General features: G+C 38.0%; 5 protein-coding genes across 6 annotated transcripts in view; 2 read left to right on the forward strand and 3 right to left on the reverse strand.

The window, feature by feature from the left end:
• The window catches only part of LOC107862033 (major allergen Pru ar 1), a 3,660-nt gene extending 3,269 nt beyond the window's left edge, over positions 1-391 (forward strand). Inside the window, exon 2 of the mRNA XM_047408784.1 lies at positions 93-391. Within this exon, the coding sequence (XP_047264740.1) occupies positions 93-391 (299 nt within the window). The remainder of the gene's footprint in view (positions 1-92) is intronic.
• Positions 392-3,071: 2,680 nt separating this feature from the next.
• Positions 3,072-4,121, forward strand: LOC107862034 (major allergen Pru ar 1). Its single transcript, XM_016707470.2, has 2 exons — positions 3,072-3,715; positions 3,808-4,121. The coding sequence occupies exons 1-2, from the start codon at positions 3,535-3,537 to the stop codon at positions 4,104-4,106; spliced, it is 480 nt and encodes a 159-aa protein (XP_016562956.1). The 5' UTR covers positions 3,072-3,534; the 3' UTR covers positions 4,107-4,121.
• Positions 4,122-4,714: 593 nt separating this feature from the next.
• On the reverse strand, positions 4,715-5,792 carry LOC107862036. The gene is made up of 2 exons (XM_016707472.2): positions 4,948-5,792; positions 4,715-4,849 (listed from the first exon to the last, which is right to left on the reverse strand). Exons 1-2 carry the CDS (start codon positions 5,188-5,190, stop codon positions 4,715-4,717), a joined length of 378 nt encoding a protein of 125 aa, XP_016562958.1. The 5' UTR covers positions 5,191-5,792.
• A 138-nt stretch (positions 5,793-5,930) lies between these two features.
• LOC107862037 (calcineurin subunit B) lies at positions 5,931-9,727 on the reverse strand. Of its 2 annotated transcripts, none has more exons than XM_016707473.2 (7): positions 9,347-9,727; positions 9,161-9,251; positions 8,931-9,055; positions 8,664-8,760; positions 8,057-8,166; positions 6,618-6,692; positions 5,931-6,175 (listed from the first exon to the last, which is right to left on the reverse strand). In XM_016707473.2, exons 2-7 carry the CDS (start codon positions 9,228-9,230, stop codon positions 6,125-6,127), a joined length of 528 nt encoding a protein of 175 aa, XP_016562959.1. In that variant the 5' UTR covers positions 9,231-9,251; positions 9,347-9,727; the 3' UTR covers positions 5,931-6,124. The 2 variants fall into 2 exon arrangements, with proteins under 2 accessions (XP_016562959.1, XP_047265891.1); XM_047409935.1 differs by having other exon boundaries at positions 8,931-9,044; positions 9,347-9,708.
• Positions 9,728-11,041: 1,314 nt separating this feature from the next.
• On the reverse strand, positions 11,042-17,073 carry LOC107862038 (pyrophosphate-energized vacuolar membrane proton pump). Its single transcript, XM_016707474.2, has 8 exons — positions 16,624-17,073; positions 13,710-14,284; positions 13,247-13,626; positions 12,947-13,033; positions 12,515-12,845; positions 11,846-12,256; positions 11,663-11,722; positions 11,042-11,570 (listed from the first exon to the last, which is right to left on the reverse strand). The coding sequence occupies exons 1-8, from the start codon at positions 16,883-16,885 to the stop codon at positions 11,364-11,366; spliced, it is 2,313 nt and encodes a 770-aa protein (XP_016562960.1). The 5' UTR covers positions 16,886-17,073; the 3' UTR covers positions 11,042-11,363.
• Between the last annotated feature and the right edge of the window lie 238 nt (positions 17,074-17,311).

Genomic DNA, 17,311 nt, shown 5'->3' on the forward strand with positions numbered 1-17,311 from the left:
GTACAATCACCAAAACTGTTCTTTTATATTTTGTGCAAAAGTATTCTGATTAGTGCTCTGGTTTTATCTTAATTCTTTGTCTGCATGTGTAGGTGGCAATTTTAAGTCCATAAAGTATCGTGTTGATGAGCTTAATGAGGAGACATACACATATAAGTACACATTGATCGAAGGTGATGGACTGGCAGACAACCTTGAGAAGATAACTTATGACGTGAAGTTTGAGCAGTCAGCAGATGGTGGTTCCATCTCTAAGGTGACTAGCACATACTATACTGTGGGAGATTTTAAGCTCAAGGATGAGGAAATCAAGGCAGGCAAGGAGAAGGTTTTGGCGATGTTCAAAGCTGTAGAAGCCTATCTCCTCCAAAATCCTGAAGCTTATGCTTAGAGGGCTGCTATGTTATCGGATGGTTTTTTTCTCTCTGAATCCTAAGATTGTGTTTTATTTTTGTGGCAGAAATAAGTATCTTGTGGTGTGAATAATGTTGTTGGTTGTTTTTATGGTTAAAGTGCTGATAATCTCAAGTTTTTTTTTCTGTACCAGTCTTCACATTCATTTGTCATTTCACATCTGCTCAGAAAGTTGAAAGAGATGAGTAATGGTTGATGACTGATTTAAGTGAGAATCCCCTTACATTGAGAATGTAGAAACTAGCTACAACAATAGCTTCTTCTCTGAAATGCATAACTGCTTAGTCCTTAAATGTGTCAAAAAATCGGAAATATGAAATGATCACTCTTGTAACTGTGACAGTTTCTCTTCTAACATAATGCTTCTAGTCAAAGTACATATAACTTCAGATGATGAAATTGTTGAGACATAATATAACTAAGTAGATAAACTGTGGTCTCTCTAATAGTTTGACTTTTTAGACGAGATAGTCATACAATTCTAACATGGTATCAGATCAGACAAAAAGTCTTAAGAGTTTCAAATCTCACTGCCACCTACGAAACAAAAGTTAATATTTTCAAGTGTTTGGTACCTGAATAAAAATAATCAGCACCACACATGAGCAGAAATTTCAGCCTCCAGGCCATCAAATCTTCAGAGACAGATGGAATCATTGATGTCATTGAGTAGCATCCTGGAAAAAAGCCTCTAAGCTCTCAGTTCTCTGATGGTAACTGCTGGATTTGACCCTTCACATAGAATTTGATGGAGTCCACGTCGTTGATGCTGTATAGGAAAAGAACACAAGTATATAACATCGGGCAACAAACTGTAGGTCAATAGAAAAAAAAGCAACTTTATTGCAGCAATAAGATTATCTTATTAGTACCTTCGGGTATCCGTACACTGACTGAATTAAGTCGAGGCAATCATGAATGCAAGCGAAGCAAAGGTTTTGCGTACTGTGGTGGGCTTGGTCATCGTATCCATGACTGCCTCAAGCTAGAGCACCAAAAGAGCATCCAGATAGCCAATTTAAGGAGGGACTACTTCGGTTCTGAAGGTTATCGTGGAGACCTTGATTCCCTTGACAAATGTATCATCTTCTTTTTGTAGCTTGATGATAGTTTCTACTAGTATGTTTCTCAATGTAAAATGAAATATTCATGGTTAATTTAAGGTGGTTGTTTCTTGAAAAGTTTTGGATATTTAACCTTTTTCCCCAGATCTATCGTTAGACAGATGCAACAACAACAACATACCCAGTGTATTCCCACGTGGGGTCTGGGGAGGGTAGAATGTACGCAGACCATACCACTACCTCGGGTGAAGTAGAGAGGTTGTTTCCGCTAGACCCCCGACTCAGGACTGATAACATAAATGCATATAAACTAATACAGTATACAAAATAAACTAACACTGCTAGCTAATACAAGAAACAATACAGCCACAAGATAATACTATAAACTATCTATTTGAAATCATAGACATCACTCAAACACCACGAACAAGAAGCTCCAGACACAAACAAAGTACTGCTAGCTAATACAAGAAACAATACAGCCACAAGATAATACTATAAACTATCTATTTGAAATCATAGACATCACTCAAACACCACGAACAAGAAGCTCCAGACACAAACAAAGTACTCTTCCCTACTGTTACCGACGCACTCCTACCCCCTAACCCTCTACCCTAATCCGCGTCCTCCCCACCTTCCTATCACGGGTCATGTCCTCCGTAAGCTATAACTACTCCATTTCATGCCTAATCACCTCCCTCCAATATTTTTTCGGTCTACCTCTACCCCACCTGAAACCATCCATAGCCAGTGTCTCACACCTTCGAACTGGAGCATCCGAGCCCCTCCTTATCATGTGCCCGAATCAAGGTAACCCCACTTCTCTCATTTTGTCCTCCATCGAAGCCGCTCACACCTTCTCCCGAATAATCTCATTCCTCACTTTATCTTTCTTGGTAAGGCCACAAATCCATAGCATTATCCTCATCACCGCCACCTTCAACTTTTGAATGTGGGAGTTCTTAATTGGCCAACACTCCACTCTATACAACATAGTCGGTCAGACTGCCACTCTATAGAACTTACCTTTAAGCTTCGGAGGCACCTTCTTATCATATAAGACTCCGAAGCGAGCATCCATTTCAACCACCCTGCACCAATCGTGAACATATATTTTATGTTATCAATACTTATCATCACTTTGAATCATATTACTAGAGTTGAGGATTGTAAAAATTGTAGGCTATTGACATAAGCTGAATTTCTACCACAGTTGAACTTCCGTGGTTGTTTGATGTGATTAAGAAATTTATGGTTATTCAACCGGAAAAACAATTATTTATTAATGTTATCATCCTCTCATGAAAAAATCCTGATCTATCAAACCACTTGGTAGTAAAATACAATATAACCTATCTTATGTTTTCATTAGATAACAATGTAAAAGGGAGCCTCGGAGTAATTGGTAAAGTTTTTGTCATGTAACAAGGAATCATGGGTTCAAGCCGTGGAAACAGTCTCTTGCAGAAATGTAAGGCAAGGCTGCATACAATAGACCCTTGTGGTCTTTCCCTTCCCCAGGCCCTGTGCATAGCGGGAACTTTGGTGCATCGGGCTACCCCGCGTTTGAAAAAAATGTAAAAGGAATAGGCGCACCCTATGAACAAGAAAAAGAATATATAAAAAACTTAAAAGGCAAGCCAAAGGTAAAAATCCTTGTAAATTGGATGACCATTTCCTAGATCATGTATACCAAATATATTGAGCAAGTAAATCCAACAAAGAGCATCTAAGCACAAAACAAACAAATCCTTAAGCTATAGCAATTTTTAAAAAATTGGAAACAAGGTGGGGGAAAGTTTTGCGTACACACTACCCACCCATACCCTACTTGTGGGATCACACTAGGTATATAATTGTTATTGTTGTTATGGAAACCAATGCATATGGACAATTAAAAGCATATAATTGGCCTGTGATGAAAATGACTGCAAGATTATATAATACATGGACTTGACCTATATAAACTCTGATATACCCCTACTATTTTTTCATCAAACAAGTGCTCTCCCCCTCCAAGAAATACTACTCTTTATTTTCTTCTCAGAACATTATGGCTGTCACCACCTTCACTGAGGAGAACACTTCTCCACTTCCTCCCAAAAGAATATTCAAGGCCTCCATTGTTGATTCTCATAACTTGATTCCAAAGTTGATGCCACAAGTTATCAAAAGCATTGAAGTTCAAGGTGACGGAGGTGCTGGAAGCATCAAGACTATCAATTTTCCTGACGGTATAATCACCAAAACTATTCCTTTTATATTTTGTGCAGAAGTACACTGATTAGTATTCTGGTTTTATCTTGTTTCTTTTGTGCATGTGTAGGTGGAAATTTCAAGTCCATAAAGCATTGTGTTGATGAGCTTAATGAGGATACATACACATATAAGTACACATTGATCGAAGGTGAAGGACTGGTAGACAACCTTGAGAAGATTACTTATGACGTGAGGTTTGAGCAGACAGCCGATGGTGGTTCCATATCTAAGGTGACTAGCTCATACTATACTGTGGGAGATTTCAAGCTCAAGGATGAGGAAATCAAGGCAGGAAAGGAGAAGGTTTTGGTGATGTTCAAAGCTGTAGAAGCCTATCTCCTTCAGAATCCTGAAGCCTATGCTTAGAGGGTTGCTATGTTATGGGAATTGGGATGGTTGTTTTCTCTGAGTCCTAAGTTTTTCTTTCATGTTTGTGGCAGCAGTAAGTATCTTCCGGTGTGATATAATGTTAGCTGTTTTAATGGTTAAAGTACTGTAAACAAAAGTTTTTTTTCCTCTACCAGTTTTCATCTTCAATTACCATTTCACATTTGCTCGGCAAGTTGAAAGAGATGAGTAATGGTTGATGACTAATTGAAGTGAGAATCATTACATATAGAATGTAGCAACTAGTCCTTGAATGGGTAGATGAAAAAGGGAAAGGACGAAAGTGATCACACTTTAGTAACAGTGACAATTTCTCTTCTAACATAAGACTTCGAGTCAAAGTACATATAATTTCAAAGATGATGAAATTGTCGAGACATAATAGTTTAACTTCTTAGATGAGATAGTCGCAGCATTCTAACATAGCATCAGATCAGGCAAAAAGTCCTGAGTTTCAAATTTCACCGCCATCTAAGAAGAAAAAAATAATATTTTTCACGTGTTGGTACCTGAATAAAAAGAACCAGTATCACAAGTGGGGAGAACTTGCACCCTCCAGACCGTGGAATCTTTACAGACAGGCGGAATCATTTATGAGAAAATGCACATACACATCGAGTAGCATCCTGGAAAACAGCCTCTGAAGCTCTCAGTTCTCTCATGACAACTGTTGGTTTTGATTCTTCATATAGAATCAGCGGGAGTCCATGTTGTTCATGACGCTGTACAAGAAAGGAACACAAGTATATAAAATCAGGGCAACAAACTTGTAGTTCAATCAGAAGCAAGAAACTTTAATTTCTGCAATAAGAATATCGACCTTCGTGTATCCAAACGCAGACTGAAATTCGTTTTGAATTTCCTTTACTAACTTTTTTCTTTCTTCCACACCTTTCAAGAAAGTTACTCTGAGTAACTCTGCTTCATCTTCAAGAATTCTCAATCTCTTATCCAGTAGTTCAACTTGTTCAGCATGCACAGGCTCCTTATTCCTATAATTAGAACTTTCAGCTAAGTGATGATGCGTGTACGCGATGAATTTTCCTTTGTTGCCTGATGCCATGCTGGCGGGACCTAAAAGCACTGATGGATATATTCTTCCGGCTTCAATTCATTCAAATTTTGCAGTTGATGCAAATTTTTCTGGCATATAGTAGTATTTACTGATAATTGCATGGTGGAGAACCTGGTAAACGGAAAGGATTTGTCTTGAAACTGAAATTAGGAGGGTCTGATTTCTTCCGTTCAAAGAAAGAGGCAAATTTTGGATGCATATAAGCAGAAGGTATCAATGAAGGCAGTAGCTTTAATTAGTAGTAACTCATTCTATTTTTGGCAATTTTTACAATAATTTGTTCAACTTAATCAACCCATCCTTCATCGGACCGCAGTTCTAAGCACTGACAGTTGCAGAGCCTGTACCATCATCGGGATCTGAGTCTTATTTATCGCGCTCCCATGTTGGACGCGATACACTCATTAACTACTTCTACAACACCAACAACATCCCACAAGTGAGTTTGGGAAAGGTGGTATGTACGCAGCCATAGAATGATGTTTTTAATAGAGCCTCAGCTCCTGTAAAGCGTATGAAAATCAGTTAAAGGTAACAAACCTCATGTTCTGCATTTAAGTGGACAATTTGTTCAGATTTATGTGTATATTAACCGGCATCGCTAGCCAGTTAGCCAGTATGTAGTTCACTCAACTAGCTCAATATGTATTGCACCACACTTGGTTCAAGCACGCAAAACTCTGCTCGACTCAACTTCGAAAACATACACAATTCGTGAAAAATGAGAATTATAACATACTCGAGACATTTTTTGAATAAGCTGAAAGATTTTTATCTTAATTACACAGTGATTTCTCTGTTTCTGTTCCTGCCATCACCAAAAGGAGGGGCGAAGGAAAAAGAAAGAGATTTGCAGGTGCACAAATTCAACAAAACGTGTACACAGACATCTGAATTGCAGTAAATGAAATCGCAGGAGTAACTAGTCAATTGGTACTTCAACCTCCATCTTCAAACCAGGGTGGTCCATGATCTGAAAACATAAGCAAACACAAGAAAGCAATAAGGAGAGAGAATATTGAGCACTAAAACAGAAAGATAGCTCGAGCAATACAATCATACAATTGAACTTTTGAACCCGCTTCAAGCTATCATGACAAATTCACCAATCCAAACAAAAGCAATTTATATATCGAATCAAAATGATAGTGGCTCTGTAACTGTGTGTTTTACTTTAATAAAATGAAATAGCATGCAGAAGCATACCCATTGAGACTAAGGCCTTGACTTGAACCATTACCGTGTCTGTCCATGTAAATCTTTTTTCAAGACATCAGAATGTTTCTGAGGAAGGACACATTTCTTAATTGCAACATCTAAATTTTCTCATTAACATGTGCACCCATCCACAAGACAACAATTAATAAAAATCACCTAAAACTTTAGCATTCTCGATCCAGAAAACATGAGTTAACCTTAATGAAGTCATTCAACAGCAGTAATGAGTCCCTTGTATAACCACGCTCGTGCAAGACCTGGCTCAACACTTCCTGCAATCGATCAAACATAGACAAGGAACTCGTCAAATTCATTATTCAAAAGCTACACAAAATGGCAACTGATAAACTGCGGCTGCATAAGCCAGGATGGTTGAAAATTCGCATGAGACTCTAAAACAAAAAGTTTTTTACTCAAGGATAGTCAAGGATAGAGATTGGCTAATGTTAAGGGTGCAAAGAATATAATTGAACTTACAGTGCATGTGAACACCACAATGTATTAGCAAATAAGCCACGGTACCCAAACACATTCAATTTTTGAATGTTTACATGCAAAGCGCTGACTATGAACATTTATTTGTTAACAAATTCTCAAATGGTCCTTCTGAACAGATATTGGCAAACAGCCACCCTCCCAATTTATCAATCTCAAGCACAACAGTTTACTTGCAGACATGAATTATGTTAAATTTTCTCGATTACATACTGCCAACTTTCTTGCCATTTTTCTCCACTTCGACCTAGATTAAACAATAATATAAAGGAATGGAGCAAGACTAAAACTCAGAAGCTACAAAAGAAGGAAGTGGCACAAGCTCTTTAAAGAAAAAGCTGACCCGTCATGAGTTAGAACCAACGTCAAATCTAGGTAACGTAGTAATTCATGACTCCACTATCTACATTTGAAAGCCTTATGTTAAAAGACTGCACTTTAGACCCTTACAGTAAAATATAGGTGTAGATGAGATTCTTAGGAATTCCAAGCAAGTTATGTGAGAGGTTTCAAAATGGGAAGATAGGCAAGTAAAAAGGTGAAACAAGTACTATGAGCTTTAAAGATGAGAGGGGCAAAAAGAGATTTGTCACTGAAAAGGAAAAGAATGCTCAGACTGATATTTTCGGTTGACACGTTTGACATGTTTTATACACTTCTTTGGTTCCTCTTTTGGCAGAGTTATTTATTAGTTATGGTCCTTTAAACAAAAGTGAACACAAGCAAACGATCAAAGTGAAGAACCAAGATATTAAAGATCATAAAAGGACTTACAACATCAAATAGAATGATTAAACTTTGTAGTGTATTTAGGGCACTTCAACACGTGATTAGGACTTCCAATGCATACCATAAATGAAGTTGATAAAGTCTAACATATTATCCAAACTCATCTTATAGGAGCTACCGATCTTTTACGGGAATATTCATCTTGATGAAGATGTACAATCTTCATCTTTTTGGTGAAAGATGGATGAGGTAAATCAGTCTGACACACTTTTGTAACTTGATAGAATCTATCTACATTGGACTAGGAGAATATTCATACATCTTGTACAATTCGAGAACTTTATTAATATTGTTTCTCTGATTAAAACTCTATCAAAAAGAAAGAGTGGAAAGAATACAAGATGCCAGGTACCTCTCTTTGCTTGTCAGAAATGAATGATCCAGTTAAATCTCGAAGCACTTCCATTATGTCATCAAAGGTCACCTTCCCGTTGCAATCAGAATCATAAACTTTGAAGATAACTAAGACAAAATGGTAGTTGAAGAAGTCGGTAAGTGTTAAGAAAAGCGCAAAAGGAAGTACAAAATTATATTAGGTAAACAACAAATCTTTTGTTTCAAAATATATTTCAGTAACAAAAGAATCTGTGTAAGTGTTGCTAGAAGAAGCATCTTCGATATGGCTGGTATATTACCACCAACCTCAACACCTTCTACTATAAGTCCCTAATCATCGAAAGATTATAGCAAAATCATTCAATACCACTGATGGATCTTCTTTTTAAACCGCAGTAGCAAATGCACAATTTACCAACGAGAACTAGAGAGAGGAACCTTATAAAATTCAAAGCTATATGCTTAATAATATAAAACGGCTATCAGGGATAGTAGTATGTCTAAGATGCCATTAAGTCTAAACAAACTATAAAGCCATGAGAGTTTTAAACACAACACTCCTACATAAGACGTTTTTCCTTGCGTTGCAAGAACACAACACATGTAAAGATTTAACGACATACGTTCAATTTTCTGTGCCGTGCTCGCTTTAGCACTGAAAGTTGATAAAAATGCCACAAAGTCCTTGAAGTTCAAGCCATCCACCATCTTAAGCAATCTCTGTAAAGATGTGTTTCATATTATTATTGATCACAGAATATACCAGCAAGACACAACAAACATAGCAATACTTTCAAAAATCATGGTGATCGGGTCATCTTTCTCGCACCAAGAAACATAAATTACAAATAAACTAGTTGTTAAGCCCAAAAAAATATTTATAAGCAGACCTGAGAGAGTGGATTCATCGCAAACTCAGGTACAGACAGAATCTCATCAGCTGATATAAACCCCTTTGAATTCCGATCAAGTTGGCAGAACCTCTGATAAAGTGACACTATTTCCTGCTGTGTAACTGTTAATTTTTTATTTATTTATTTTTCCTTTCAAATTAGTAAAGCTGTGCAAGAAAAGGAACAAGAAAGAATACTAAATAAATGGGTTTAGGACGAAAAATTACATAGATGGTTGCAGTGATCTTGAACATCCTCAATATCATACTGAGTCAACATTGAAGAAGCATTACCCATGTTCAAATCTCAGGAGCAAAACTACAAATCGAATCAAATTAAGAGAACCCCATTAATAAAAATCAGATTTTTAATCAGAAAATCAAAAAAAAACACATACGTGTTAACGGTATTACCTCAACTTCCCAAGACAGAGGAGGGGGCGCACGACAAAGGGAAACAAAATATTTGTAGTGGGGGTGTGTGTGAATCTAGTTGTAGGATATTAGGCGATAGGATTGAGGAGACTATTTATTTATTTATTTATTATGATGTCATGAACAAGACACTGGTAATAGGGACTTGGTTTGGCTGTAGTGAAGAGGCTGACGAGGAATTTGATGGCTGCCTATCAAACTAATCACCCCCTTCCTATAGACTATACTATACAGGTTTCAAAGATTCTTGATCTGGTGTTTCCTACTGCGTTTATGGTCGGGTGGTCTTTTTTTATTGGATATTAATTACTTGAATGATAGTATAATCTACCTATATTCCTATTTTAATTTGTTGAAACTCAGATGCAGGACGGATATAGGTATAATTATATAAGAAGTAAATAAAAATTGGTCTATGGGTTTAAAAAAAAAAAAAGATATTCAGAAAATTAAAAAGCTAATTGTATGCTTTGATTTTCAGGTAAATCTTTTAAAGTTTTGAGCTTTTTCAAATGAATCAAAGAATTCTCCACATTGAAAATCCAACAACAATAAACTCCGCATGCCTTTTTAGAACACGTTTAAGCGCCAACAAAAATGAACTTGCATGCCTTTTTAGAGCACATTTGAATTTTTTAAAGCACCAACTACCCCTAACATTTTGGGTCTGCCACAGAATGAGGGACTTTGAACCAAGTGAATGAATTGTCTCGACTGTTCAGCAAACAAATTCAAGGGGCAACAAAAAAGTGAGGAACATAACTTGAAAATTGAGTCCTGATTGTTCTACTGGACGTGAAAATTGATTGAAATCGCACTAATTACCCTCTAAATGAGCTGATTTTTAAGTTTTATTCCTTAAATGGGTACTATTATTATTTTTTGGCCTTTTAGCTATCAAACTTATGTCTAATAGTGTATCATTCTTTAAGGGCAAAAGCTGTGTGGAGCATACTTGTGGAATATTGTGACGCAAAAATATGAACTTACGTCCCCCAAAACAAGTAAAACAAGTAATTTGTTACAAGGCAAAAATTAAAAATCAAATAAAGGTAGTAAAACATCGGAGCGACCTGGTTCAGCAAGGACTTACCAAGTTTTGAGATACAATGTCTATGGAATTGCTGAACTTTTAATCGGTCGAGGGCAAAACAAAACTGTTGATATAAATCATTTCTCTCGTTTCTTATACCTTGCCAAAATGGAAGAATGAAGCTCCTAGAGTTTCTATGTTGATCAATATGGTCCAATGAAATTTGACAGAAGCTGGAGAGCAAAGGTCTCGTTTTTTTCTTAAATAAAAGAATCACCTAATTCAAGTGTTCTCAAATCTCAAGATCACTTCTGGAAATGGAATCCTGTCTTGAAATAAGTAAAATCTTTTTTCTTCCTCTGATAATACAATATGTAAAATGAGCTAATCGTCATTGCTTCTCTACAGACTTCAGATGACGAGACAGTTACCAAAACACAGACACTTTTCAATGGAACGCATAGACACAATTCTTGTACATAAACACAATTCGAATCTTGAGCTAATAGAGGCAAAAGATGGCATTTTCTTGGAACCAAAGAGATTGCTAGTTTCTTCCGACAAGCCCACCTGAGAGAGAAAGAGAGAGATGGAAAAAGACTACAGGATAGAAAACATAAAGCAACGATCAAATACGAATGTGATGAAAAGACTACCCTACCATCTGATTCTGAAACATATTAAAAGTTGAAATGTCGTTCCATCATCTTAAAACGTGGATAATGATAATAGTACAGACAAAATTGGAAGTTGATGTCTACGAAATATGAAGAAAGCTAATACACTAGCTTCAACACTATTTTACTACAACAGTGACCAATTATCTTCTACCCTCCTTCCAGTGACAATTATCATCATCATCAGCTCACCAAAATTCCACTTCTGACTAGAGACTAATTCAAAAATCCCATGCTATGCTGACTGAAAAAGATGCCACAAGTCTACAGCTCCAACCAACTTAATCTAAAAGATCTTGAAAAGTATACCACCATGAGTGGCAAAGAATGGAGCAAACACGAGTGACTCAACTGCCATCAGCTTGATTAAAATGTTGAGGGATGGGCCTGAAGTGTCCTTCAGGGGGTCACCAATGGTGTCACCAATAACAGCAGCCTTGTGGGGTTCAGAACCCTTTGGACCAAGAGTCCTTGCATGCTCTGAAGCACCAGCCTGATAGAGAAAGCAAATTTAATTAACTCAAGAGTGTGTGCCATAAAAACACATACAAAAACAACACATAAGGGTGGATGTGTCTTCCATACCTCAATATACTTCTTGGCATTGTCCCATGCACCTCCAGTGTTTGATGCAGATATTGCTATCTGGAAAAAAAAATCAATACACGTGAGCAGAATTTGGATATAATTCTAAAAAAAGAACACCGATATTCGAACAGAACCCTTGAAACTCCAAAATATTAAAAAAGCTGAAGAATCTGATCATACCTGTACACCAGAAACCAAAGCACCGGCAAGGACACCAGAAAGTGTCTCCACTCCAAAGAAAATACCAACTATGAGGGGTGTAAGCATGACTAGGGCACCTGGTGGAATCATTTCCTTGATAGATGCATCAGTTGAGATCTTAACGCATGTGGCATAATCAGGCTTGGCATGGCCTTCCATTAGACCAGGAATAGTGTTAAATTGTCTGCGCACTTCCTCAACCATCTTCAAAGCTGCACTACCCACACTCTTCATGGTCATGGCAGAGAACCAGTAGGGAAGCATGGCTCCAACAATCAAACCAATAAACACCTGTGGGGTCAAGACATCAACTGTGGAAATGGCAGCCCGACTCACAAAAGCACCAAACAGAGCCAGGGACACGAGTGCAGCAGATCCAATGGCAAAGCCCTGGAAAGAAATGAAAGTCCACAGTTAAAGGAAGAGATCCCAGGGAAAGATCTCATCATGCAGATGCAGAAAAGGACATTTAACAACAGAAAGAGGGACTACAGAGATGAATGACAAGATGCATAATTGAAAAATATCCAAATTCCACATTGATTTAACCACCATCCACTTGTTAACAACTACGTGCAAGCAGAAGTTGAAATAGAGAAGTATCCAAAAAGGCTCAGAAGATGAAATCAAGATCAATAAGTTACAGACCTTTCCAATTGCAGCAGTGGTATTTCCAGCTGCGTCAAGTGCATCAGTTCTTTCACGGATCCGGTGGCTCATGCCAGCCATCTCAGCAATGCCTCCAGCATTGTCACTAATAGGACCATATGCATCAATCGCCAATCCAGTTGCAATGGTGCTCAACATTCCAAGAGCAGCAACAGCAATACCGTACATTGCAGCAAAAGAAAAACTGACAAAAATAGCTATTGCAATGGCAAAGATAGGAATGATGACAGATTTGTATCCAAGAGCAAGTCCAAAAATAACATTTGTCGCAGCTCCAGTCCTGCAGGAGTCTGCTACATCTTGAACGGGGCTGCGAACAGAAACAACCAGAAGAGGGAAATAAGACAAAGATGAAAACCATAAACATCAAAGGCAACAGGTCATAGGATGCAGTCAGACTACTACTTTTACCTGTAAGCATTGCTAGTGTAGTACTCAGTAACGAATCCAATGATAAGTCCAGCCCAAAGACCAACGGCCACACATAAAAAGAGCTCCCTGCACAATCAAACCAATCAGCTTAATCATTAAGTGCATATATTTAGGTGAATACATACTCACGTAGAAGACAAGAACAAGAAATTATGAGATGTACTCAACCTAATAATATATATTCTAAAAGAATATTGCAGTACTAATTCAGTGGCATTTGCTAACAACAGGTGTCACATTCAATATGTAATATTCTCCAAACATTATGTTGACACTTACCAATTCTTGACAACTTTCTGAGCGCCAAAATTAAAGATGGTGAAGGAAGATGGAAGGCAAGTCCACGTAACAATTGCAATTCCAACCGTCATAAGAGCAGTTGATATAATAAGTTGCTTCTTCAATGCTGGTTCAATTTCCTTCACAGCCTTAATTTCAAAAAAGTCTGTAGCAAAAAGGGTGGTTATCAAACAAACAAGAATTCCCATGGAGCTTATAAGCAGAGGGTAACACATTGATGTAAAATCATGTTCAATTCCAAAAGACGAGATAGAAGCCACCACAAGAGCAGCACAAGATGATTCAGCATATGAACCAAAAAGATCAGACCCCATTCCTGCAATGTCCCCGACATTATCCCCAACATTATCGGCAATCACCTGCAAAGACATTGGAAGTAGATTATTGACAAAATTTCCTCAAGAGATAGCAAAATACACATAAAGAGGAAAGTTAAGCTTACAGCAGGATTTCTGGGATCATCTTCTGGAATGTTCCTTTCAACCTTACCGACAAGATCAGCACCAACATCAGCAGCTTTGGTGTAAATACCGCCACCAACCCTACCGAAAAGAGCCATAGAGGATCCACCAAGACCATATCCAGTAATTGCCTCAAAAAGACCCTCCCAGTCATCACCATAGTAAAGCTTGAAGAGATTAATGGCAATGTAAAGAACCAGGAGACCATTGGCAGCAAGGAGAAAACCCATAACTGCACCAGACCTGAATGCAACAATAAAAGCTTTCCCAACACCTTTTCTTGCTTCCAAAGTTGTTCTTGCATTTGCATATGTTGCAATTTTCATCCCTAGGAAACCAGAGATAACAGAAGTGACAGCACCGAGCAAGAAAGATACAGTGCTGAAGATGGCAGTAGCAAGGGCTGGCTTGCACAACTTCTCCTTGTTGTAAGTACATGGTTGGCTCTTAGTGCTGAAGCTTTCAACTGAGCCCAGAAAAAGGAAGATCAGGATTGCAAAAGCAATCATGAAGATACCCACATACTGATATTCGGTAAAAAGGAAAGATGTCGCCCCTGCCATAAAAGAATCAATTCAGATATTAGATAGTGCAAAAGAACAAAAGGTACCTTGCATGTAGTGCCCCTTCTATAAAAAAAAAATCAATTCAGATATTAGGTAGTGCTAAAGAATAAAAGGTACCATGCATGTAGTGCGGACTAGACAACCTAATTTATAAAAGCAATTGTTCGTGTGAGGAAAGCATGACAAAAACAGGAGAAAACAATGAGGATAGAACCATTGAGGAAACTGAAAGTAGAACAAGATCTATATGTATGCATTGCATACGCTAGTTAACTGGGGACAGACTTTTGTGTGCGCTCGTTTTAAATTTTGTTGGAAATTTATTAGAAAAGAAAAAATATTATGCACACAGTTTTGACAGTCTAAACGCCTAAGCTAACAAACGACTTTCTCTCTCCTAGTTATAACATACATGGAACAGTTCAAAAAGCTATGTAAGCTCAGGCTCTTCAAATATGCGACCGGGTGCATCCCAGATTCTCCAAAAGTGGTGCATTTTTAAGGATCCGACACAGGTGTGGCAACCCTTTTGAAGAGTCCAAGCAACATAGTCAAGATGAACCACAGTTCTATCCTACACTCGAGAAAACCATGTGAGGGTACTAAATGCAAAAAAATGCTTTAATAACAAGACTGAGAATTCCATAAATTGACCACCCGCTTGTCTTTTCACCTTTTTCAAGTAGTTCCACTCAGAGTGACAAGCAAATCATGATGGTTCAAATAGCAAAATTTTCATCAAGTTCACTGGTGCAAGAAAAATAGCACTCGCCACAACTAAGATGAATCTAGCAAAAATGATTATGCACAACTAAAGGAAAAGTCAGGTTAAGAAAAATAGCAAAATAATAGTATGCTGGAGTATACGTGATGAAAGAAGTTCAAAGAATATTCTTTAGCAAATTACAAGATGAACCAGCAAACAAATGAAGGAAGCATGCTCCCACAAGCTCATGTATACTAGTATAGCTGCCAAACTGACATGTCCTGTTCCATATTAGTCAAATTGACTATGCTATTCCATATTAGTCACATTAACTACGCAGCATGAAGATGAAAAAGGACAAGCATCAACGAAGTTACTTGACTAATTTACTGAACACTAAACGGACAGGATATGATTGTATTCTTTGAGATCCAGCAAGCCGATAAAAAACTAAAAACGAACAAAGCTAAGCTTACTATGTGATAAGAAGGTGCCTCCGAAGCTTAAAGGTAAGTTCTATAGAGTGGTAGTCCGGCCGGCTATGGTGTATGGAGCGGAGTGGGCCAGTTAAGAACTCCCACATCCAAAAGTTGAAGGTGGCGGAGATGAGAATGTTGCGATGAATGTGTGGGCATACCAAGAAAGATAGGGTAAGGAATGAGATTATTTGAGAGAAGGTGGGAGTTGCCTCGGTGGAGGACAAGCGAGAAGTAAGGTTACGTTGGTTCGGGCACGTGATGAGGAGGGACTTAGATGCTCTTGTGCGGAAGTGTGAGACATTGGCATGGATGGTTTTAGGCGGGGTAGAGGTAGACCAAAGAAATATTGGAGGGAGGTGATTAGGCATAATATGGAGCAGTTACAGCTAATGAGGGACATAACCCTTGATTGGAATGTGTGGGGGAAGCGGATTAGGGTAGAGGGTTAGGGGTGGGAAGGCGTCGGTAATAGTAGGGGTGCGCTCCTCGGGGGCTGGAGTATTTTGTTCGTGGCTAGCGATGTTAGTTTATTTTGCTTACCGTGCTAGTTTATATATGTACTTATCTTTTGTGTTTGGTATTCTGTTAGTTTGCCTTGTGTACCATACTAGTTATATAAACTTATATTTGGGTTGGTATATGGGTATCGGTCCTAAGCCGGGGGTCTATCAGAAACAGCCTCTCTGCTTCTCCTGAGGTAGTGGTATGGTCTCCAGGTGGGAATACACTGGGTATGTTGTTGTTGTTGTTGTTGAACAAAGCTAAGCTTAGATCCAGAGTTGGACAGTACACCAAAGAGATGAACAGAGCAACCTTAGAGCAGTAAAGCCTATAACGATAAACCATAAACCCTCTGTTCATTGTCCCAGCAAATGCATCTCCAGTACACAGGACAATATAATTTTCAAACAAAAAAACAGTCGTACACCCAAAATCAAACAAAATAAAGCTAAAAAGATGTCGATTTAAATAAGCAAATCCGGTAAGCAAGAAACTAACTTCAAGCACAAAGAGATTCATAATAAACGAAATTTCGCACACTTACATTTTCTGTATCACAAAGATTTATACCTAAAATGAGTAGAAAAAAACATAAAATTGAGAGGAACCTAAAGAGATCTGTTATAAGAGTATAATATTTCACCTTCGGAGATGGCATTCTGTATGTCGGCACACTTCACCACAACGTTCTGGTCATTGATTCCTTCCTCTTCTTCAATCAAGTAATCTCCATATCCATTTTTATTATTATTGTTAGTCGGAGAACTTGCTCCTCCTCCACGTTCCGACGAGACTTTGACGCGCGACACAAGGTACCATTGGAACAAAGAGAACACGATTCCGACGATGGCACACACCGGAATCACCACCTGCGTCCCTATACCTGGCAACAACGCCGACTCCATTGTGGCGGAACCCTAAAAACCTCGCCAGAAAAAGCAGCAATAAGAATATGAAACGAGTGAACGAAGAATACACACAGCTTTTTCGAGGGTTTCCTAAGTACATGGAAGTTTAGCTACACTTCATTTTATAGTGAGAAAAAAAGAGGATCAAGGATTTTGTGAAATATGAACGAGTTTATTATAATTACGATGTACCTTCGTTTTTAAACCGCTCGATTTTATGATTAGCTCGTGATCTAATGTAATCAACGGTGTCGGTGGGACCTGAAGGTAGAGCGGGAATTCTATTCTAACAAGAAAAGAAAAGAGCTTTATTTTTACGCATCTTTTGGGATTATTATTGAATAAGGAATTAAGTCCTTTTATAATCACGTATTTATCTAATTATCATAAGATAATTTTAATATAATCTAATTATTCATAAGA

The sequence above is a fragment of the Capsicum annuum genome, chromosome 3 (assembly GCF_002878395.1).
Source record: "Capsicum annuum cultivar UCD-10X-F1 chromosome 3, UCD10Xv1.1, whole genome shotgun sequence".
Classification (NCBI taxonomy): domain Eukaryota; kingdom Viridiplantae; phylum Streptophyta; class Magnoliopsida; order Solanales; family Solanaceae; genus Capsicum; species Capsicum annuum.

Bases quoted from the DNA above. Each gene is read 5' to 3' on its own strand.
- LOC107862036 (XM_016707472.2), bottom strand. From the start codon at position 5,190: ATGGCATCAGGCAACAAAGGAAAATTCATCGCGTACACGCATCATCAC. The intron at 4,850-4,947 runs GTCGATATTCTT...TTTCTTGTACAG, and splicing joins CTGCGTTTGGATACACGAAG to CGTCATGAACAACATGGACT.
- LOC107862037 (XM_016707473.2), bottom strand. From the start codon at position 9,230: ATGGGTAATGCTTCTTCAATGTTGACTCAGTATGATATTGAGGATGTT. The intron at 6,693-8,056 runs GTACCTGGCATC...GATCGATTGCAG, and splicing joins TTTCTGACAAGCAAAGAGAG to GAAGTGTTGAGCCAGGTCTT. The intron at 6,176-6,617 runs GTTAACTCATGT...TTATGTTTTCAG, and splicing joins TGTTGAATGACTTCATTAAG to ATCATGGACCACCCTGGTTT.
- LOC107862038 (XM_016707474.2), bottom strand. From the start codon at position 16,885: ATGGAGTCGGCGTTGTTGCCAGGTATAGGGACGCAGGTGGTGATTCCG. The intron at 14,285-16,623 runs GTGAAATATTAT...CTTTTATGGCAG, and splicing joins ACAGAATGCCATCTCCGAAG to GGGCGACATCTTTCCTTTTT. The intron at 12,846-12,946 runs GTAAAAGTAGTA...TTCTGTTCGCAG, and splicing joins TACACTAGCAATGCTTACAG to CCCCGTTCAAGATGTAGCAG.
- LOC107862034 (XM_016707470.2), top strand. From the start codon at position 3,535: ATGGCTGTCACCACCTTCACTGAGGAGAACACTTCTCCACTTCCTCCC. The intron at 3,716-3,807 runs GTATAATCACCA...GTGCATGTGTAG, and splicing joins GACTATCAATTTTCCTGACG to GTGGAAATTTCAAGTCCATA.